Source organism: Myotis daubentonii, chromosome 10, assembly GCF_963259705.1.
Source record: "Myotis daubentonii chromosome 10, mMyoDau2.1, whole genome shotgun sequence".
In the NCBI taxonomy this organism is placed as follows: domain Eukaryota; kingdom Metazoa; phylum Chordata; class Mammalia; order Chiroptera; family Vespertilionidae; genus Myotis; species Myotis daubentonii.
In genome coordinates, this window is record NC_081849.1 from 78,858,117 (window position 1) to 78,882,036 (window position 23,920).

The following is a 23,920-nucleotide window of genomic DNA, read 5'->3' on the forward strand; positions in this document are numbered from 1 at the left end:
ACCTCAATTTCAGATTTCCAGCCTCCAGAGCTGCTTGTAATACTTTCTCACATGAAACACAGATGGCATTTGTCCATGGAAGGATGCTGTTATGATCCAAGGATTCTTCCATCAAATGAGTTGGCTGGAAACTTATTCCCAATGTTTCTCTCATTTCCTTTTCCCTTTACAAGTTTTAGGGCAAAGGTCCCATTTTTCTACCAATTTCCCTGCTTCCTTTTATGGTGTCTACAGGAAATGTGAAAAGTCATTAGGATCAAAGAGGTACATCTCTTACCTTTCACCCTATATAATACAAGCCTAATATGCAAATTGTCCCCTCAACTGGGAATTCAACCAGTTTGACCAGGGAGCGGGGCTGGCAGCAGGGGGCTAGGGCAGCCATGGGCAAACTATGGCTGCGGGCCGCATCCGGCCCGTTTGAAATGAATAAAACTAAAAAAAAAAGAAAAGAAAAAAAAAGACCGTACCCTTTTATGTAATGATGTTTACTTTGAATTTATATTAGTTCACACAAACACTCCATCCATGCTTTTGTTCCGGCCCTCCGGTCCAGTTTAAGAACCCATTGTGGCCCTCGAGTCAAAAAGTTTGCCCACCCCTGGGCTAGGGGAAGGGGAGGCACCTCTGGCGGGCAGCCACTAGGGACCCTGTCCATGCACGATTTTTGTGCACTGGGCCTCTAGTTCTTTTATAAATCAGTGGGTTATAGTGCTAGTCTAGACCGAAGCCACCACAATTTCTGATAATCTATGATGAAATTCTGCAGAATAATTTGCCTCAAATAGTAAGTAAATGTGTTTACTTATTAAATGGAACTTTCAACATTAAAATCAGTTTTACACATAGATATCTTAAAAAAATACTGTTACTTTGTGTTTATCAATCGGTTGAAATTGCTTAAATACAATGTTTTTAAAAATGAAAAAAGCAGAAGGAATTGGACTTCATTCGGTAGAGGGAGGCAGTTCAAGTCTGGAAATATGACCAAGGACGTGTTCTAGGAAGACTGATAACCTAAAATCAAATCCTTATACAGGCACACCTTGTTTTATTGCGTTTCACAGGTTGCAATTTTACAAATTGAAGGTAAGCCCTCTGCCAGCAAAAGGCTTTATTGTGGTGGTCTGGAACTGGGCCTGCAGAATCTCCGAGGCATGCCTGCATTTAAAGCCTAAACCAATGTCTCTCATGGACTGCAAAAAGAAACACCTGTGTGACAGTGCTCATAGATACTGTGGCTAGGTCCACCCCCCAGACTAGAGTTCATTTTGTTAGAAATGAGGCTCAGGCACCACCCCCAGGTTTAAAAGCACCTCAGATGATCCTAACATGCAACTAGGGTTGAAAGGCATTGCTTTTTATCTGTAGTTTATGTTGACACAGTAAGGCTCCTATCACAATTTTTTATATATACTCAAAATTCTGAAGAAACCACATTAACCAAGGTAAAATGACCCAGTAAAATTAAAACTAAAAGCACACCATTAAACAGTTCCCATCACAAAAGAAAAACAAATATTGAATATATACAACTTATTTAATAAATTAATGTCATTCGAAATACAGTGCCAGAACATTATGCAGTTGAACATGCTAGTAATGTTTGTCGTGAAGCACCTGTGCTCATGTTAGATGGGCAGCGCCGCTACTGCTAGTGGTTCCTGGATGAATGCCAGAGCAGCACTCGTTACCTGCTCGTCCGCACAGCCAGTGCAGAGAATTCCTGAACAGTTCACCCTTCTAATCCTACCCACACACAACAGGTTAAAAACACACACCCTGACGGCTAACGGGTATCTACACAATCACTCTACAGTAATGCTTGTTATTAAATTAAGATGTAATGACCTGGTTGACCCACTCTAAATCTTTAAGATGGAGAAATACAACAGCAGCAGGTAGTTATACGCATGAGCCAATGTTAATGTAATACAGAAAGTGGAGGCATTTACTGATGAATGCTCCACCCAGACCCGCACAATGAGGGACTAGCAAATTTCATTGCAAGCCCGGCAACTTAAGTCTATACCTGGGAAATGACCAGCTGATTGGAAGACCTGTATTCTAGAGACAAGTATAAGTTAGTGGAAAGAGAAAGAGAGTACATGCACCTAATAGTATAGTTAGACTGGTCCTGCAGTCCTAGCTCTCCCTGTGTAATACCATAAAATGGAAGATCTTCCTCAACTATAGTACGGGATCGAGACACTTCTATTCCAACACGGACGTTAGTGTTAAGTGCAGCTGAACTAATTACACCGAAAAACTGTATTCCAGGACTTCAGAACAGAAGCACAGGAGCGAAATACATATGCTAAAATAACCTCAGCACAATTTGTGATATACCACACTAGGAACAGGAAACTAGTTTAATAAGTGAACTTTTTGAACTGTACATACACAGGGCTAACAATGTTAGATAATCCAGATTCTATGCTCTCATGATACACATAAAATTATTACAATTATTGGATAATCTATTTCATATTATGGAAGCATATCTTTCTGCAAGACTCACTGATATATATTATACTGATGCAAATATTAAGTAGGGCATAAAAATAAAATTTATCAAAGATAGATTTTTATGTACTCATATTAGTCCTTTCATAGCCTCTCTTATTTAGCAAAGAAAATGACAAAGCACATAAATCAGGCGTGCACCTCCTGAACTCCCCACTATACAGGTGGTAGTGCAACCATTACTCAATCCAGTTCAAACTCCTCTGTCCCATCCGGTAGAAAAAGATAGGTTGGTGGTTTCCACGGAGATTCTTCCAGGCAGGATGGATAAAGTTTCCCCACAGTGCATCGGAATTCTCTCCCTAGGTCCCACAGTACACGTTCAGATATATGCTGCCGCAGAGACCACCGGTCGAGTTCCAGATCATACTGGTAAGTGACATATTTAGCTCTTTCATTTAAGTGAGTTTCTCGCATAAACACACACAGAGAATTTGAGATCACAACAGCTCGAACGCAGGGATCTGAGTACCTCTTAGCAGGGATGTTGGCTGCCATTTTCCATTCATTTTTATTCACATCATAAATTTCCACAGTTACTGAAGACCCATCTACAGTGCTGGAAGGGAATCTTAAACCAGAATTGGTAGCAATGTGTAACCCTCCAATATAGAAAATTTTATCACCAAAAGCTGCAGCAGAAGCAAAAGACCTGCTAGTCTGTCTCATGGCCATTTCTACCCACGAGTCAGACCTTGGAAAGTAACAGTACATGAGGTTCAGCGTCATCACGTAGATACAGTCATGAACCACAACTGCTGCGCTCCACTGCCAAGCACAAGGCAAAGGGCTCACCATTGTCCACTCATCCTTCTCAGTGTCATATCTTTCTACGGTCCTCCGATTAAGTTCTCCACCTACACTATCTCCTCCAATTGCATAAATATAGCCTTCACAGCAAACCAACGATGGCTTTACTCGGACAAAAAGCATCGGCGTCTTTGGAAACCAGGTATTTTGCTGTGCATCAAACCAATAAAAGCAATTCACAGTTCTGAAGGCAGTCTGAAGTTTGCTTGTCTTACTATGATTTGTTTTTGTGTTTTTCAAAGGAATCTGACCACCTGCTATATAGATGTCATTATCAGGAGTTACAACGGTCCCAACTTTATGCAAATCAGCTGGTGGGCTGCAGAGCTTGTAAACTTTTTCTGCTTGGGGACTGTAACAGACAGAAGAGTAAAGACTACAAGAATTTTCTGAAGAGGCTTCAATGAAAATCATCATCTCCTCTTTAGTCATCCCAAGTCTTGGTTTGAAAAACTTGGGCATGGATTTATACAGACCTTGAACCACTACAGACTTATCATTGGGTGGCAGACCTTGAAACCAAGCTCGCTGTGTTACTTCTGAAAGTGCATCGATTCTGATTTGGCTGAGAACTGAAGACAAATACTGGGATCGTGCTTCTGTGTTGTACTCTAGCCACAGCATAGCAGCTTCGCGAACTGTCTCCTCCTTTTCTACATTTAAGTTGTCACTACTGAGAATGTCTATCAGGAGGTCATGGGACAGCTGCATGAATGCTTCCTGGTGACACACAACAGTGAACTTGTGCTCCACCATTCTTTTAGCACTTTGTTTCAATTCCTCACAACTGAACAGATCAGCAAAGCTCAACAATCGCACACAATTCTCTGCATTTATTTTTTTAATTAAATATTCCCGACAACGTTGCAACACATCTTCTACCTAAAAGAAAAGAAAACAAGTTGATAAAGGCAGAACAGACACATTTTATTTTGTGTAGATACTGGTATATTAATCAGATCCCTATACTGTAGTTTTTATTTTTAGATACTTATTTTTGGTTAAGAGATGTTTTCTGTAATAATAAAATTAGAAGACTGTACATATAGCTTTGCATTTTTCCCACCTGTCCAGTGGCCTACTTAACTGCCCTAATTTAGGAGCCAGTAGTATGACATTAAACAGGCTCTTAAAAAACGAAAGGAAAACGTTAGGAAATTCACGTGTAAGTTAAAAATGTGTAATTGAGAAAACCAACTGAAAACGATGGAAGTAAATCATAGTACAGAAAATGAACATTGTTGAGAAGCTGGAATCTGGTTTTATCAATATGGACAAGATAGTCAAATAAAACCAGTAAACCATGTATAACTAAGAATAGTTAAATATGCCTTTCTTATCTAGAGAGCTAAAACAACCAAAGGAATAACAAATGCATTTCTGTATAGTTATAAATTATCTTTATTTAATTACTTCCTTATTTTTATAGAGCATGGGAGAAAGGGAAGGGAGGGGGAGAGAGAGAGATAGAAACATTGATGTGAGAGAGACACATTGATTCGTTGCCTCAGGACCAAACCTGCAACCAAAGTCCATGCTCTTGACCGGGGAATTAAACCCTTCAGTGCAGGGGCCGACACTCTCATCACTGAACCAAACCGGCCAGGGCTCAATTATCCACATTTAGATGACCTAACCTAGCCACTCTAAGTTTTCTAGGTTTGTTTTTTCTTAAGAAGGAAAAGTAGATCTCAGATGAATCAGAAGTGTTAACCTACTATACTTATTCAACATCACAGAGGTTAAAAAGTAAAGAAAAAACCACAGTGGTTAACTAAAAGCAATTTATGGAGAGAAGTTGGGTTGCTTGGATTCAAAACTTGCACCCTATTTGTCAAGTAGCTACTTCTCTAAGTCTCAAATGTATAAAATGGGGAAATCTTTACAAATAATTATTGTAAGAATTAGATAGAACCTATATAGAGCATATAGTACAGTATCTGGCACATAAACATTAACCACAAAGCCCTTGCTTGGCAGCTCTACTGGTTAGAGCATCATTCTGATATGCCAAGGTTGCGGGTTCGATCCCGTATTAGGGCACATACAAGAAGCATCCAATGAATGCACAAATAAATGGAACAAAATCGATGCTTCTCTTAAAACAATAAAAATATTTTTAAAAAAGAAACCAGTTAATGTAAACAGAAGAAACTGCTTACCTGCAGGAAGCAAGCTGTTTCATAAAGCTGTTCTACAGTGCTGTCATTTATTGTCAAATTACCCGTGTACGCGTAAGTAATTATTATCTGTAAGGTGGCTGCGTCCACATTCCTCAGGTGCACATGTGTCTGTTTGCTTTCACTGAGCCCACTCATGAACATGGCCCTGGAGCAGAGAGAAAAAACAAATCTTTGCTTTTAGTGTAAAACAAATGTAGAGCTAAAAAGAGAAGCTAGACAACATGGGATGTTTATTTAGCAGTGGTTCTCAACCTTCTGGCCCTTTAAATACAGTTCCTCATGTTGTGACCCAACCATAAAATTATTTTCGTTGCTACTTCATAACTGTAATGTTGCTGTTATGAATCATAATGTAAATATCTGGTATGCAGGATGGTCTTAGGCGACCCCTGTGAAAGGGTCATTCGACCGCCAAAGAGGTCGCGACCCACAGGTTGAGAACCACTGATTTAGGGCATTTGCTGATGAACAACTTCTTGGGAAAACTTTTTTTTTTTTTAATATATTTTTTATTGATTTTTTACAGAGAGAAAGGGAGAGAGATAGAGAGTTAGAAACATCGATGAGAGAGAAACATCGATCAGCTGCCTCCTGCACATCTCCCACTGGGGATGTGCCCGCAACCCAGATACATGCCCTTGACCGGAATCGAACCTGGGACCCTTCAGTTCGCAGGCCGACGCTCTATCCACTGAGCCAAACCGGTTTTGGCCTTGGGAAAACTTTTGAGTGAGACAACACGAAAGTACAATCCAGTACCAAAGTTATACAAACTTCTATTCTACCACGCCATTCTGAGTGACAACGCCAATATTCATTTATAGGCAAACCTTATTTTATTTCACTTTGGCATACCATACCACTCTTTGCAGATACTGTGGTGTGTTTGTTTTTTTTTTTACAAATTGAAGGTAAGACCCAGCGAAGAGATTACAATTCATTGAAGGCTCACCTAACAGTATTTTTCAGAAAGGTTATTTTTTAATTAAAATATGTACTTTTTTTTTAGACATAATGCTATTGCACACTACTACACTACAGTATGAAGTTTTATATGCACTGGGAAACCAAAAAATCATGTGACTCGCTTTATTATGCTATTTGCTTTGTTGTGGTGGTCTGGAACTGAATCCACAGTATCTCCAAGGTCTGTCATGGGACACTATTGGGCAATAAAAAGGAACTAAGTATTGATATGTATCATAACACAGATGAACCTCAAAAACATTATACTCAGCGAAAGGAGCCAGAGACAAAAGCCACATGGTATATGAGTCCATATATATGAAATGTCCAAATACGTAGACAGACAAAAAGGAGACTAGTAAAAAGTTAAGAATCTATCATTTTAAAATTTAAATAATGCTTCAAGAATTCCTAATAAAAGCTATGATTCTGCATTTGAAATGACAAACTAATCAAGGTTAAAGTACTTACCTGAAGTAAGAGCTACATGTGGCAAGAACCATCTTATGACAAGGGAACTCAGTGCCCTCAACAATTAACACTATGTCAGTAAACAACTGCTGTTCATAAAACAGTTTTAACTGTTCCAACAAGGACACTGCATACTCAGTATTGATCTGCCTCTCGTCTTGAGTGGACATGACTGTATTCCATTAATATCTCCTGGAGCAAATTAGAAAAGTCAGTCTTACTGATGGAAGGTCAAGTGAATGTTTCAGAAATACAGAAAGGAGAAATCCCGCCTGCTGTGATCTGCAGCATTCAGAACCAAGACTGACACTGTCACTAAGGAACAGTTTCTTGTTAGAGACGGAAAGGCACTCCTAGGTCATCCTGTGTTAACAGGCTCTTCAGAGTTTGTCAGCACAGTCTACAGGCATCGGTCTCAGCTTGGCAATGGCTGTGCAGGCTGAGTGTGAAAGACAGAGGCAGGCTTCGTGGCAACATCCTCTATTCTGTGGATCTTCAGGAGTAACTAAAAAGAAAAAAAGTTCAGTTACAGTATTTAGGCCAGTACACTTTATATTACCATAAAAATGAAACATGAGGAAAGGAATGTTTTTTAAAAGTCTATCACATTTAAAATTAAAAATAGGCTGAAGAAAATTAACATCTGTAATTTTACCTCCAATACAAAATATAAACATTCTAGAAAACAAGAAGCAATAATAAGTATACATTTTTAAAGTTTTTAAAAAAGAATTTGGAAAAAAAAAAAGAATTTGAATCACAAAGCCAGATCTTCTAGTTATTTGTTTAGTGGCAATACATAACCATAACTTAAGAGAAAAAAATACCCTTTTTCTCAGAGATTCTCATTTTGGGGATATACTTTAAACACATTCATAAAAACTTTGTATTTAATTTACATTATTAAACTATATGATAGACTCAACTTATTTGCAAGACATAAACTACATTTTTTAAGCCTGCAGTTCAATTCTACAAGGGAAGTTTATGTAATATTAATCTTCATACAGTGCTTCCTTCCTATAAATCTTTTTAAAATTAATTAATTTTATTCCTTTAATTTTTTATAAGAGCACACAATTTTACTGGGGGGAAAACCAAAAACACAAAACAAGATAAAATAGATGTTTTCTTAAACGGAAGACTCCATATTATATAAGTAAATTAATGTGTAAATTTAATACAAATCCTATCTAAATCCTATTTGCGGAGGATTCATCTGGAAGAATGCACAAGAAAGGAGGGCAATTTTGTCCTCATGACTTATTTCAAATTAGGAAGAGTGGCTTATTTCAACAATGTTGGAATCAATGGCTATCCACAAAAACCCACATTTTAACCACATTGTACACCATTTATAAAAAGAAAACTCCCACTGAATTAAAGTTTAACTTTAATTAGACCGGATAGACCAGACGTCTTCTGGACATCCTTCCTGACTAAGCCAGGGCTGGCCTGGGGGAAGCCGCCCACGTCCTGGGTGCCTGCGGCTGGGCCAGAGGCAGGGAAGCAACCCGCAGTCCCCGGTGCCTGCGGCCAGGCTGGGGGGAGGGAAGCCGCCTGTGGTCCCGGGTGCCTGCGGGATCTGGCCTAAACTGGCAGTCGGACATTCCCTGAAGGGTGCCGGATTGCAAGAGGGTGCAGGCCGGGCTGAGGAGACCACCCCCATGAATGAATTTCATGCACTGGGCCTCTAGTATAATAAAAGCCCAACATGCTAAGTGTCCGACCACATTCAACTGTTCAACCAGTCACTATGACATGCACTGACCACCAGGGGACAGACGCTCTGACCGGTAGGTTAGCTTGCTGCTGGGGTCTGGCTGATCGGGACTGGGCTAGACCCGCCCTGGAGCCAACCTCCTGCGGTTCTTCTCTAGCCTCTAAAATATTTCTTCTAATTAATTTCCTTTCAACGTGCACGAATCTGTGCCCTGGGCCTCTTTCTTGAAATATTTATTATTGCAGTATTACAAAGAAATTACAAATAAGGAAAAGAGAGGAAACCCACACAGAAAGCTAGTAATAGCTAATTTAGAACTAATTAGATGACTCTTAGTTCCCATAATCAGAAAGTCAAGTGGCTGACACAACACCTAAAATATGAGCATGGTTGGATCCACTAACACTCATGAAATACCATTCATGTGTCAAAGAGATCACATTGTACTTCCTGCCCAACTATACTATTACAGAAACTGCTAACTTGGTGTAAACTGTCCAATTCCCAGCCAAGTTAACTATGGAAGTAACTCAAACAGATGCAAAGGTAGAATGTGACTTTGGGTCAGTTAAGTAATGACTTTGCTATTCCAGATCTGGGAGTTGCACTATAAATCTAAGTTCTACTATTTACTACAACCTCTAAGGCCAATAAAACCTAAAATCACTGGCTATTTTCACATATTAATACAGCAAAGCCTAGTGTTAGTGAGGATGTGGAAAATGAGCTTTCTTATAGAGGACTAAGTTGGTACATACCTACAAGGCCTTATTCAAAACTCTTGGGGATAGATATGCTCTGGAATTTAGAATTTTCAGATTTTATAGAGTAATGTGGTGCATGTATCATGCATTACAAGCCTCTCTCAAAGAGTATGGGGCAGCACCCCATAATCAAACATTACTATCCTTACTGCAGGAAACAGGAACAGTGTGAAAAATAATACTATATATAGCCTCATGTTACTTCAGGTCAGGTTTCATAGGCAAAGCTTTATTAAAACTTGATTTTAAGAGCTTTCTGGATTTCGGAATTGCAAGTGAAGTATTACATAAGTATAATATTTTGCATTATAAATGCTTAATACTCAATTCTATCTCTAGGAATTTATCTTACAGAAATGCATGCATTAATAAACTGAAAGTTCTAACACTAGCTGCAGGGCCCAAAATCATCCCCATCCACATTTAAACCAGGTGGTAGGAACTGGCCGCCCAGGCCAGGATGGATTTGTACTGCCAGCCCCTGGAATTCCTTGCAGGCTAGCTATACAGGCTCACTCTGGTAATTTCTTTAACCTCCTGCTATGACCTGATTTTTTTTGCAATGACTTTTTTGGGTCGCATTTAATTTATGTTTAGTTTTTTTTTAAATTACATATGAAACTATTAAAATAATTGAAGACTGCTTTTAGAGCATCAGTTAGCCAACTTTATGTAATCCTCATTATCACTGATTTATACACCGCTACTTCCGTAATTTAGGGTAAATTTCATCCTAAGATAATTTTTATTCAGGATACCTTAATATTAAAATAGACAGAAAAAAGCAAATCATTTAGATATCACATTAGGTAAATAAAGGTTTACTTAATGTGGTATCTAAATGACTTTACTGGGAACATAGACTTCAAAATGTATTAACTAAAAAATGTGAAAAGTTAAGTTTAAGATGACCAACCAACAGCCTTCAAATGCCTGTAACATGAACATTTTCTATAACAAGATTCCTTCTTTCCTAAAAAACAACAGAAATTGATAGCCTAAATCAGCGGTTCTCAACCTGTGGGTCGCGACCCCTTTGGGAGTCGAATGGCCCTTTCACAGCGGTCGCCTAAGACCATCGGAAAACACATATATAATTACATATTGTTTTTGTGATTAATCACTATGCTTTAACTATGTTCAACTTGTAACAATGAAATTGGGGGTCACCGCAACATGAGGAACTGTATTAAAGGGTCGAGGCATTAGGAAGGTTGAGAACCACTGGCCTAAATGCTCTAAAACATTTCACAGTTTGTACTATATTACTTATTACTGATCTGACACATTATACAAATTTTCCTTTTAATAAATATACTGTCACATAACTGAATTATATTAAAATTGGCTTCAAACTAAGTGCTACATCCTATTATCTGTAGACGTCAGCATCCTCAAAGTAGTTTTCAGGTATCAAGGAAATTGTTTACTTAATCTTCTATTATAAATTAATGGCTACTGAAATCTATCTTTATAAATGTTTATTGAGTTCTCTAGTAAGTGTTGGTCATTGAACTATAAGTAATCAGGCTGAATGGCCAACCACTACAGTGCCAACACACCAAGTGCATTTATTCTTAGTATAGACTACAGCCAAAACCATGACTGTCCCTTAAAAAGGGGTGTTTTAAAACAAAACTAGACAAACTAAATAGCCAAAAGAAGCGAATAGGTAAATAATAAGCAAGCCAAGTTGGGTGTAAGAAACATTTATCTTGAAATCTAGCTGTTTTGATCTTTCATTTCCAAACTTTTGATAGATAAGAAAGTTTATTCTTTACCATAAGACAAATTGTATGAGCAAAGGAGGTAGCTGGCACCTGGCCCCACTGCTAACAATGGTTCACACTGCAGAGGAAGGAAAAATTTATTGAACACCTACTGAATTTATTAATATATGCAAATGATTATCTAATTTAAAAAAAAAACTTTCAAAAGGAGTACTATTCTGTTCTCATTACAAAGACAAAATATTTTAGGCTTTGTAAGCCACAAAGTATCTGTCCCAAATACTTAACTCTGTTGTTATAGCCTGCAAAAAGCAATAGACAATATTTAAACAAATGGACATGATTATTTCACTAAAACTTTATCTACGGGCTGCAGGCCACATATACCAATCTCTGCTGTCAGACTGTTTCTTGATTAAATATTAAAAATCAGTGACAAGAGTTATCTGGCTATCCTGTCCATTCCTTAGGTTTGTTCCTATTGTCTGAACTGCCCCTCAAATGGTGTGATACATGCTCATACATATTATATTAAATACATCCTTGTATCTTTATTTTCATTTTCAGCATTGCCAAGGTACTATGGGAAATTAAAGTAACAAAAAGTAGAAAAAATAAAATTACTTAAAAGCAAACAAAATTGTTTTTCTTATAATGTTTTCCCTTCAGATTGCAGAAACAAGGAAAAAGCACAAAACTTAAGTGCCTCAAAGTTGAATAGAATTCTTTAACCTGTATATAGTTCACTTTTCTTTTCAACTGAAATATTTTAACATCTCACACCTAATCACACAACTGCTTTCCCCACCTACTATATGTTAAATACTTTTTGTATTTAGTATGAACAAGATATCCCTTTTTTAAAACCTCTAATAAAGGGTTTTAAAATGTCAACTAGAGTAAGAATTAGAAATAAGAAATAGGAGTCATACAAACATAATATAATGAAATTCAGGAACTAATAAAGTATAATGTACTTTGACATAAAATTTAGGTTCTAATATACTTTGTCTAAGCTTCCAAGCTTCTAATGAGTGAATTCCACTACACAAAATAATTTCAAACCAAACATTCTGTTATTAAACGATCATTAGGATTAACTCAGTCAGCAACCCATAGTAATATATAATTCTACTTAAAAACCTGAAACACCTCTTAGGGAAAATTACTGCAGCTGGTTTTTCTCCCTTAAATAATCAATGAAACTGATCAGCAGCTAACTGAGCTGTGTATGTTAAAAGAAAGGAAGGATAAAAAAATGAGAAGGGTGCAAACAAGGACTGCACAGAAATTACAGGGCAGGGACCACACAGTGATAGAGAGAAGGCCCACAATGGGCTACAGGTCACCTGTACAGAAGCACCTCCAAGTTGGGTATTACTAACCTAGGTGGTGCTGCATCTTCCATTGCTACCACTGTCAACCCAGAAGACTGAAAACTTCTATTGGAAAGAATCCAAGGCTTTCTGGATGTTAAATATTGCCAAAAAATTAAGAGCAAAAACTGTGAAGCCAAATTACGTGAGTTGAAAGCCCAATTGGCAACTTATTGATTGTGTGGCCTTTTTAAAGTTATTTATTTTCTGTGATGTAAAATGAGGGATAAAAATAAGCTCTTCTCAATGAATTAAGGATTAAATGAGTTTTATAAAGAGGCTGTGTGCTGACACACAGCACTACTATATAAATATATACAATTGTGTTTTGTTTTGTTTTTATGCATCATTGATGAAGCTTTTTGTAGCCTTTTCCCAACTCCTGAATCTCCACACCAGTACCAGGTCTAGGGGTCCCAATTACAGGGTCTCGGCACTTAAACACAGTTCTCATTTCACCCTGGGTGAACGGTATTTTAGATAAGAGAAGTTCGTTCAAAGTTTTTAGGGAGTATTTTTGATGGTACAAATGAAACAAACTAATTCAACAAAGACTAATCCTGAGAAGGCTGGTGCCAGAACAGAAAAAGGAAATGAGGGCCAGGGAGGCACCAGTCATAAAACAAGCCTTTCCTCACTTCAATGAGGAGACAGGCCTCGCTTGAGGGAGAACAAAAGACTGGTGCCAGAAATAGTTTGCTTTCAAGTTATCAAAACAACCCTCACAGTTGAGAATGCTCGGAAGACTTAGTCTTTGAATTGTCAACCACTACACAAACAGAGTTTTTTGGAGCTGTGACAAACACCAATTAAGAAACAAACACTTACCAAGTTTGATAAATTTCAGTACAGTGTCCCCTACTCTAATCAAATTCAGAGCTTAGGTCCATTCCCATGTTCCTCCTTCCAACCACACTGGAAAGACTACATGGCTCCATCAAGTAAACTATGCTCAGAACTCCTAAGTAAATTCAGGTCACAAGCTGAATAAATTACCCTTTAAAAAAATTAAACAAGAACATAAAGGAGGCGCCATCTATGACAGAATAATTATGGGTGGTAGGTCTTTTTATTTTTGATATTACTTTTTTCCTCTCAGTTCTGCATGGTGACTAAAGAAAGCTTTAGCTAAATTTCGCTAAAGCGAAACTGACCCTAACTTTTTCACTGGGATTTCACTTTCCACCAAATCAATGATCTTTTCAATCACAATACCAGAAGAAAGTATTTCCCAGCTATACAAACATACTCATGGGGTCATTAGGGGCATAGCCACTTAATGATTACAACTGATGTTTCTCAATTTCTTTAAAAAATAAAGGGCAAACTGAGGAATAGAATGTTCTGCCTACCATGAAAGCTACTGCATGCAACCACGTCTCAGAGGTGTGGGAGTAGAGAAAGGGAAAAAAATTTACAGCACCTCTCATAAAATGATTGTTTTCTCCAAATCTCTTATAATATTCCCTTCTTCCAACACCAAAGGAATCTAGGTACTGCAAATACCTGGCAAGGGAACCAGGAGTAACTTTCATATACTTTTAAAAGTTATTTGAAATCAATCTGTCACTTCAAATATTGAGTTATTCAAATATTAGTTGCTCTATTCAAATGCCACAAAACTGAAAATGATAAGATTGAGATATAATAAAGGACTTTGGCATTTTCATTCATGTACTTTATGACAGCAGGATCAATCTTTTTTTTCCTGGTCTTAGCAATGTGGGCAAGGAGAAAAACAACTCTTTTCTAAATGTGTGAAATAAAGCTGCATTCTAGTTTCCAGGAACTGACCATCCACCTTAAACACATGCATTGTTCAATGTTTGGATGGTATGAAACACCTCATTATTTCCATTAACCGAGAGAAAGAAAACCTATGGAAGAGTGTAGACTTAAGTCCTATGACACCTTTATTCCCACCTGTAAATAACTAACGCTCACATTTTGTGCTAATGCTTCCGATAAGAGCAAAAGGGTAGAAGAGTTACAGCATGCACAACTCTTCCTACAGAACTGTGCGGAGGAAACAGCAGCGTGTGTGCAAGTGTGGGCTCTGACGCATGCCCCACCGCGCGGCGCGAGTCCTGGCGAGTTTACCGACCAGCGACCACCTCTGGAGGACCTCAGGGCCCCACCGAAAAGGCCTTCAAAAAGCACTGTGACTACTAGACCAACAAAAGGTCAAAGTGAAGAAGCCAGCTTCACACTAGGTAGCAGGCGGATGGAAAGAAAAACAAAATTCCACATCATCGAGACTGGACAAGGATGGCCCGGTTTTACTTTTCAATGGACTTTTTAGGGCATAAGAGAAAGTCCTGAAACAACGTCAGGGGGGGAAAAGGCCCTTACGAAAGGTTACCTAAAACACGATCACCACTCAGAGGAAAGACACACACAAACCGGCACCCTGCTAACTAGGAGGAAAGGCACTTTTGGTGAGACCCCGCCGCCGATGGGGTTGTGTTTTTGGATACCAGGGCGCTCGGGAGCCGGACGGACGGACAGACAGAGTCCTCCTATACGGGCAGCACGTGACCCGCCCTGCAGCCTGGGCTCCTCCGCGGCCCAGAGATGCAGCCACTTCCCACCCGCAGACCCTGCACGCGCCGCGTTTCCCTCCGGATTGTTGTTGTTCCACTCGGAGGGGCCACCGCGGCGGCGGACAATTCCAGAGACCTGCGCCCCCGGGGCGTACGTTCCTCCCCTTGGGCCAGCTATAAAGGCCCCTTGGACTGCTCAGCCAGCAAACACAAAGAAACGAACTCGAAACAACTACTCATCCACGAGCGGGTCGCCTTCCACTGCACGGTTTCTCAATCCAGCGCGAGAGGGCGGTCGGTGGTCGAGTTCCAGCGAGTTACCCATTTCGGCCTAAAGTAAACACGTACACGACTCCCCGTCTCAAAGGGCAGCGCCTGCTTTCTCCCTGAACAATCGCTAGCGGCTCACAAGGGGACCTCTGTTCGTCCGGGCGGCTGGTGGCCACCGCCGCCGCCCCGAGCACGGACGCCCGCACGGCGGGGCTGGCCCTCCCCCGGCCCGCCGCCCGGGAGCTCGTCACTGGCGCCCAGGGAAGCGGCTTTCTTTCGGCGAAGAGCCGCGAGGGCCGGGCCGGAAACGCCCCCGCAGCCGCGCCCGCACCCCGGTCCCGGCCCCGCCGCAGAGGGGCCGCCTCGGGGAACGGAGGGCGGCGTCGGCCCCTCGCCCCTCCCCCGCCGCGGCGGAAACGTCTCGGGTTTGAAAGATGCCGCCGCCGCCGCCGCCGCCGCCCCCCGCCCGCCCAGCCACAAAGGGCCAACCCCGTCCCGCCACAGCCCTCCGCCCCTGGTCCCGCCAGAGGCCGTGGCGGGCCCCCGCCCGCCCCCCTCTCCTGGCGCCGGCGACGCCTGCTCACCCGCGTCCCTCGGTCGCGACGGCAGGGATCCGGGGTGGCCGGCGGCTCCGGAGTCCCCGGGCCCCTAGGGCGCGGCGGGGCGGGGGCGTGGCCCTCCGGCGGCCGGGGCCGGGGTCTGGCCTACGCCTCCCGCCGAGGAAGGCTGGGCCGCGCCGCCTCTGCCTTCGGCTCCCTCCCGCGGCCTCGCTCGGCCGGCCCGTGCTGCGCGGACACCCGTGTCCTCTGCGGCCGCCGCCGCGCGCTCCTGGGGCCCGATCGCCGCCAGGCTCCTCCCCCGGGAGCCGCGCCGCCCGCCCGCGCCGCCTCGTCAGCCGGGGCCGCCAGACGCCCGGCCCGCCGCCCCGCCCCGCCCCTGCGGCGCTCTCACCGTCGGCGGCCCCGGTCGCCGCCCGGGAACGCGCGGGCCGGGCCGCGGGCCAGCCTCGCCGGGGTTTCCTCCTCGCAGCGCGCGCGCCAGCAACTCAGGCGGCCGTTTCGCAGTTTCCCGGGTTCCCGAGCCCCCCGCCCCCGGCTCCCCCTCCCGTCCCCGGGCTGGATCCTACCGGAAAGCCAAAACAACCCGCTCCGCGCAGGCGCGACGAGGGAAGCGGAAGCAGAGGAAGGGCGGGGGCGGCGCGCGGCGCCGGGGAAGCGCCGGGAAGGGGTTTCCCGGGAAAGGTCAGCGGAGGGCGCGTGCGCGGAGGGTTGGCGGCCCCCGCCCCCCGGGCGCCCGGGGCTAGTCCGACTGGGTTCCGGCGGCGGGCGCCTGGCGGTTACCCGGGTGGAAGGAGAGGCCCGAGGGTCCTGCTGCTGGGAAATCCGGGGAGCGAGGCGGCGAAGTGTACGCCGTGGGCCGTTTTCAGCCGTTGACATGTGGGAACTTGCAGGGTGGGTCGGGGACCGACAACCAGACTCCACCAGACCCGGGGACCATGGGGGAGGCGGGCGGCTGCTCAGCGGGCTTTGTCCCTTCAGCCCCTTCTCGCCAAACACGCCCTCCACTGCCCAGAGCGCGTTCGTGTTCCCGGTCTCCTCCAGATCGGCTTCGTGTCCCGGTCTCAAACCAAAGGTACCGGTCCGTGCAACCCGGGAGGGAAGCGTCAGGGTGCGGAGGGGAGCCTGTCTGCGTGCGAAGCTTCTAGACCAGTGGTTCTCAACCTTCCTAATGCCGCGACCCTTTAATACAGTTCCTCATGTTGCGGTGACCACCAATGTCATTGTTACAAATTGAACATAATTAAAGCATAGTGATTCATCACAAAAACAATATGTAATGATATATGTGTTTTCCGATGGTCTTAGGCGACCCCTGTGAAAGGGTCGTTGGGTTCCCAAAGGGGTCGCGACCCACAGGTTGAGAACCGCTGTTCCAGATGGTTTTGTGCCGCAATGCGCACCGCTCCCTGCCCCGCTCCCCGTCCCCAGCAAGTTCCAAGGAGCGCCGTCAGCTCTGCCATGCAAAGCCCAGCCTTAGTAGCAGCCGAAGGCTGTGGCCCGCGCTGGTTTGGTGAACTTGGCACAGTTTGTTCTCGCGTTTGATGCAAGTTATTTATGGATCCGACATTGTCAGAAATGCCCACACAGCCCCGCCTACGTTCATAGCTTCACTCCTGGCACAAGCCCTATCTGCAGAACCTACACGACTAATTATCCGCTGAAAGCACACGCGGAGGTTCCTGAAGAGCCGCCTCCTGCAGGGTAGGCTGCTAGATCAACCGGATGCACACCAAGATGTGAGTATTTGGGACACTACTGATAAAGGACTGTCCAGTAGGATTTAGAAACTACATTCATTCAACAAGTCTTCATTGAGTCCCAATATGCTATCACTCTGCTTAGTCTGATTAAATGTTTAAGTGTTTTAATATTAAACAACAGAGAAGCCATGCAAAATATTCAGTCACTTAACAAATATTTGAGAACCTGCTTTGTGCCAGACTAGACCCTGGAGATTCAAAGTCTAAATAGGAAGGTGGGCCTGGCCAGCCTCATTCAGTGGTTGAGCCTCGACCTATGAACCAGGAGGTCAGGGTTTGATTCCCGGTCTGGGCACATGCCAGGGCTGCGGGCTCCATCCTCAGTGTGGGGCGTGCAGGAGACAGCCAATCAATGATTCTCTCACATCATTGATGTTTCTGTCTCTCCTTCTCTCTTCCTCTCTGAAATCAATAAAAATATATTTAAAAATAAACAGGAAGGTGAAAAACAAACAAACCAAGAATACCTATGGTAAGAGTGTGTTTCATCCTGTAGAAGAGCCATTTAAGATTTTTAAGAATATCTTGATAAGATTTCAGAAATTCTGAAGCATGGTGGATTTCTGACTGGAAGCTGGGATACTAGTTAGGAGACTGTTAAAATAGTCCAGGCAGGGGATGAGAGAGCCTAAACCAGCCGTGGGCAAATTACGGCCCGCGGGCCGGATCCTGCCCGTTTGAAATGAATAAAACTAAAAAAAAAAAAAGACCGTACCCTTTTATGTAATGATGTTTACTTTGAATTTATATTAGTTCACACAAACACTCCATCCATGCTTTTGTTCCGGCCCTGCGGTCAGTTTAAGAACCCATTGTGGCCCTCGAGTCAAAAAGTTTGCCCACCCCTGGTAAACTCATTTAGTGAAGATTGTGAAGGATGGATCTGAAACTAGTTCGATATAATACACAAGAGGATGAGGAAAAATAGAGTGATTACATTGTAAGATCAGTAAAGCTAACTGTGAAGATTAAAGAGAAAGAGGACTACAGAGGTGTCTTTTAATAACTACAGTTAGAAATGCATTTGGCTGCAAGTAAAAAAATACTCCATTGCAATGGCTTAAACCAGGGGTCCTCAAACTTTTTAAATGGGGCCAGTTCACTGTCCCTCAGACCGTTGGAGGGCTGGACTATAGTTTAAAAAAAAAACTATGAACAAATTCCTATGCACACTGCACATATCTTATTCTGAAGTAAAAAAACAAAACGGGAACAAATACAATATTTGTATTTGCATGTGGCCCACGGGCTGTAGTTTGAGGACCCCTGGCTTAAACAAATGAAGATCTATTTGGTCATGTAACCAGTCTGCAGGTAGGCAGTTACTCTTTTTGATTCAACAGCTTAAGAACAGAGCCACAATTTCTGGGATTCTCTTGACATTTCCCTCATGGTTGCAAGATGGTTGTAGCAGTTTTAGCTTTCACACTGGAAGATGGAGAAAGGAATGGCTTCAGACACCTATATTTTTTTTCAGGAAGGTAAAAAATATTTTTAATATTAATTTTAATTAGTTTTAGATAATCTTATGCAAATTGCTCTAGGGAACAGAAAAAGATGGCAAGCTATTTAATTGATTATATGAGGTCAACTGATTATATGAACCCCGTGCCGCACCAGCATGGCCAAGGGTGAACCTGAATGGGGGCGGCTGAAAGGCTTAGAAAAGACAGACAAGAGAAGGAAAGCCGGGTCTCGGTGGGACGCTGCTTCTCTGAGACAGCGACCAACCCTTGTGTCTTTATTTTATAGCAGATGCCAGGAGGCAAAGTAAGGGCGTGATCAAGATGTTTACCACATTCTCGTGGGTTTCAATCCTACTCAACTACACGCACCTGAACTCTATCAAGCCGACATCACTCAGGCACGTGGGGCCGCCTGTTTGGACCATAGGTTCAAGCTCACAACGACAGCTGTTGGCTATAATTGTGCTAGAAGGGCTCTGCCCTCCAAGCCAGGACTTGCACATGACCACGAGAGGCCTGTGCCCTCTCATTAGTCCAAGGCTTGAACCTGTCCAAACACTAGCCGCTCTCCACAGAACCCAAGAAAAGACCACATGGATACTGAAAATTATAAAGCAATTCCATTTATAGTCTCAGATTCCAAAATTCTAAATGAAATACCAGCAAATGGAGCCCTGCAATGTATATTAAAGCATATCAAGCCTGAGTTGGGTGTATCCCAAGAATATAAGGATTGTCTAATGAGAAAAATTTATTAAGGAACCTGCTTTATTATAAGGTGAAGATGAAAAAATATATAATTGTTGAGTTTTAACAAATGGTTTTCCTGCACCTACATGACCTGGTGCAAGAGCCTCCTTGCCCTGGCTGGCATGCCTCAGTAGTTGAGCATGAGCCCAAGAGGTCATGGTTCAATTCCCGTTTGGGGCACATGCCCGGGTTGCTGGCTCGGCCCCCAGTAGGGGGCGTGCGGGAGGCAGCTGATCAATGATTCTCATTATTGATGTTTCTATCTTTCCCTCTCCCTTTATGACAGTGCACACGATTTAAGGAGGATCTTTTTATAAAAATATATTTTTTATTGATTTCATAGAGCAGTGGTTCTCAACCTTGGCTGCACATTAGAATCACCTGGGAATCTTTGTAAAATCCTAATTTCTGGACCTCATCCTCCGGAAATTCTGTTTCTTTGTTACTAATGTTGTGGCCCCACCCCATAACAAAGAAACAGAATTTCCGGAGGATGAAGCCCAGAAATCAGGATTTTAAAAAGATTCCCAGGTGATTATAATGTGCAGCCAAGGTTGAGAACCACTGCTCTACGAAATCAATAAAAAATATATTTTTATAAAAAGATCCTCCTTAAATCGTGTGCACTAGGTACTGTACCTCACCGTATACCTAGGAAGAGGAATGATGTCAGGAGCTGACCAAATGGAGAAAAAGTAATGGAGGTCTTCTACATGCGCGGCAAAGAGCTAGCAGAGTGGGTTGTGGTCAGAGAATGGAAATTTGAAGTGTGCAATTTCAGAGTTGGAGCCGTCGTAAATTATAGCAAGGTCCACCAGGTGGCCATGGTAGCGGTTGGCTGAAGGGCTCTGGGATGGAAGGTCTTTGGTGCTGAGGAAGGAAAAGATCCAAAAAGGTGGGGTTTTGGATGAGTCGCTGCCTCCTTCATATTGTAGTCATTTACAGGGACCCCAGGCCTTCAATGAATGTGCCAGAGTGTCCAGCAAGGTGAGAGCTAGAAACATCACAAGATGCTGTGTTCATAATCTTAAATTGTTTTTCTTATAGAGACCCCTAAGTTTTCTAATATTCAGTCCCCATAAAACTTGGATCTTCCACCAGCTAGTGGCCATGCCCCAGCCCTGAAGTGCATGGAGAGGGGGAGAGTGAAGACCTCCTTGTGAGGCCAGCTGTCCTTGGGAGAGTCCTCGGGACGGAGCACGGTTCAAGGACTACTCAGTGACCGGGCCGAGGGACCTGGTGGCTCCTGTGTAGCCAAACAGGGCTGCTGGGTGGGACAGCCGAGAGGGTTGGTAGGTAGATCACCAGGGAGCAGGTGTGGAATGAGAATGCCTCCGAAGTACCCGCGGCCTGTGTTTGGGGCCGGGGGCAGTGCTGGAAGCTGTCAAGGGTGAAACAGAATGGTCTACCTGGTCTGTAGATTCCAACTGACCTCTTTTTTCTTGTAATATTTTTTTATTGATTTCAGAGAGGAAGGAAGAGTGGGGGGAGAGAGAGAGAAACACCAATGATGAAAGAGAACCATTGATTGGCTGCCTCCAGCACGCGCGTGCACACACACACACACACACACACACACACACACACACGCCACTGGGAATTGAACCCACAACCCAGGCATGTGCTCTTGACTGGAATCGAATCCGGGACCCTTCAGTCCACAGGCCGACGCTCTATCCACTGAGCCAAACCGGCTAGGGCTCCAACTACCTCTTCCGTAAGGAGGTTTTGTGCTGCCTTTGTGCGGCATTTTGTGGGGGGGGGGGGTATCTGAGGTTAGATGGTGGCTGCTATTTTGGTGGTAAGGTCCAGTTAGTGAACTATGTGTTCTCTGCTCAGAATTCCAAATGGGTATTATCACCATCATCTCTATTTTAAGATGAGGACACCAGATTACTTAACCAAGTAATCTGCCCATAGACGTGAAGTTCAGTCCTGCTGGTTGGAAGGGGAGTGGGCTGAGATCTTTGAACTCTTAGGCCCAGGGCCTTTTCTGTGCTTGGGTGGTCAGTGTCACCCTCGTTCTGACAGTTTGACAGTCCGTGTCTCTCGTTAAAGAAGACTGATTTCGACTTCCCACAAGTGTATAGACTATGTTTTCACACCTTGAGCCTCATCTTTACCATGTTGGTCAAGTAATAAACACACCCCAAGGATGCTCAGCCTCCCTGGCAGCCATTCATTCATTCATTCATTCATTCATTCATTCATTCATTCACTCCACAGATATTTGAATCCCTACAATGGGACCAGTACAATTGTAGCTCTAAGGAATCAGCAGGGAAGAAAAACATAATTATAATTCCTAGGGAGCCTATATTTTGCAAGGAGATACCATTTATAACTATCACTTTGGAGGGGGGTGTAATAAGTCTGGCAATACCTAGGGTTAAAGAGGAAGTGGGGTGACATTCATAATGTGCTGCCATTGATGTGGCCGGGGGATCTGCCAGTCCGAACAGAGACCTACGCTAGTGCTGAAGGGTTTGAGGCCCCACTGTTCTACTCATTGCCCCTTCATCGGCTGAATCCTGGGATGTTCCAGGCAGGAACTGGGGGCCATTCGTCAGCCACTCCATGGTGTGCCATGCCGGTGCATATTGCCTGAATGTTGTGACTGGCTGCGGGGGACAAAATGACTATCATGTTTTCTTCCTGGGTTTCAGAAATGGAAGTTTGTATTTTCCATGGTCAGTGGTGCTCAATGAATATCTGGCTTCGTAGCTCAGTCCCCATTGCCCACTGCACTTAACCACAAGCCTATATTCTCTGTGTGTTATCATCAGGCACAGTTCCGGCACTACAGTGGTTATGGGGGAAATGAAAACGATAGAGAATCAAACTGAACTTCAACAGGCTGCGAACTTGAATGAAAAACAAGACTTACACTTAGAACGGCGGTTCTCAACCTGTGGGTCGCGACCTCTTTGGCGGTCGAACGACCCTTTCACAGGGGTCGCCTAAGACCATCCCACATATCAGATATTTACATTACGATTCATAACAGTAGCAACATTACAGTTATGAAGTAGCAACGAAAATAATTTTATGGTTGGGTCACAACATGAGGAACTGAATTTAAAGGGCCAGAAGGTTGAGAACCACTGACTTAGAAGGCAGTAGCCATGACATAGGTCGGTGACCAGCATCTCCTCCAGCTACGAATATTGACATAGGAACTGACAACATTCCTGCAGAAGCAGATGGGCTTTATCTTCTGTTGCCCAGAAGAGGGAGCTACATGGTAAGAGCTCTTGAAATGAGGTTCTGTATGGAAATGCACCTCAAAGAAACTCTGCATTCGGGAAAGAGAAAATGAGGGCGGAAGAGGGCGAAGGATCCCATGTACAGTAATACGGTTCTGGGAAGCTTTAAAAAACAGACTGTGTTTGTATGACCTGGTTTATGGTAAAGCCATGCCAGACGACGTGGTGCAGCCCCATGGGAACTGAAGCAAAGTCAAGACCTCCAGCTTTAGCCCAAAGATGAAAAAGATATTGGTAATGATTCTCTGTGTACGGTATCTTGAGTCTGTTATACAACTGGTTTAAGGGAATGTACTATTCCATTGTTACTTCATAGGAAACCAATTTCTGAGTTCCAGCTACAAAGAACAGCTAAATATTGCAAGGGCATGATATTCAGTTTAGAACATTGATATCTCTCTTGATTTGAACTAATAAAGCTGTGGTACCAACAACCACATTAAGGAAGTGTCACATTGTAAAGCCTTTGGAATAAGTTGTAAAACAGTAAATAAACTGAATTGCATATGGTCGTGTGAATCTGACACATTTTCTTCCCTTCCCCAAGTGGCCACATCACTGGACACCACCAATAGGGTTGGGTCATTTGCATATACTTCTACCATGTATCCTATGTTATAATCTCCAGGGACCTTTAGATAAGGAGAACATGATGGTGGAGTTGAGGACAGAAGAAATAGATGAAGGCATCTCCAGGAACAGGTCCTTCTCTGAGGACAGAGACTATGCCTCGCTCATTTTTATAGATGGAGTGAC

The 23,920-nt window shown here is 43.2% G+C and overlaps 1 protein-coding gene across 6 annotated transcripts; it reads right to left on the minus strand.

The window, feature by feature from the left end:
- Nucleotides 1–1,521: 1,521 nt before the first annotated feature.
- Nucleotides 1,522–16,512, minus strand: KBTBD2 (kelch repeat and BTB domain containing 2). Of its 6 annotated transcripts, none has more exons than XM_059655812.1 (4): nucleotides 16,489–16,512; nucleotides 6,957–7,461; nucleotides 5,499–5,664; nucleotides 1,522–4,218 (listed from the first exon to the last, which is right to left on the minus strand). In XM_059655812.1, the coding sequence occupies exons 2-4, from the start codon at nucleotides 7,124–7,126 to the stop codon at nucleotides 2,710–2,712; spliced, it is 1,845 nt and encodes a 614-aa protein (XP_059511795.1). In that variant the 5' UTR covers nucleotides 7,127–7,461; nucleotides 16,489–16,512; the 3' UTR covers nucleotides 1,522–2,709. The 6 variants fall into 6 exon arrangements, with proteins under 6 accessions (XP_059511795.1, XP_059511793.1, XP_059511792.1 ...); XM_059655810.1 differs by lacking the exon at nucleotides 16,489–16,512 and adding an exon at nucleotides 16,314–16,441; XM_059655809.1 differs by lacking the exon at nucleotides 16,489–16,512 and adding an exon at nucleotides 15,947–16,087.
- Between the last annotated feature and the right edge of the window lie 7,408 nt (nucleotides 16,513–23,920).

Bases quoted from the DNA above. Each gene is read 5' to 3' on its own strand.
- KBTBD2 (XM_059655812.1), bottom strand. From the start codon at position 7,126: ATGTCCACTCAAGACGAGAGGCAGATCAATACTGAGTATGCAGTGTCC. The intron at 5,665-6,956 runs GTAAGTACTTTA...TCTCTGCTCCAG, and splicing joins ACATGTAGCTCTTACTTCAG to GGCCATGTTCATGAGTGGGC. The intron at 4,219-5,498 runs GTAAGCAGTTTC...CTTTTCTTTTAG, and splicing joins AAACAGCTTGCTTCCTGCAG to GTAGAAGATGTGTTGCAACG.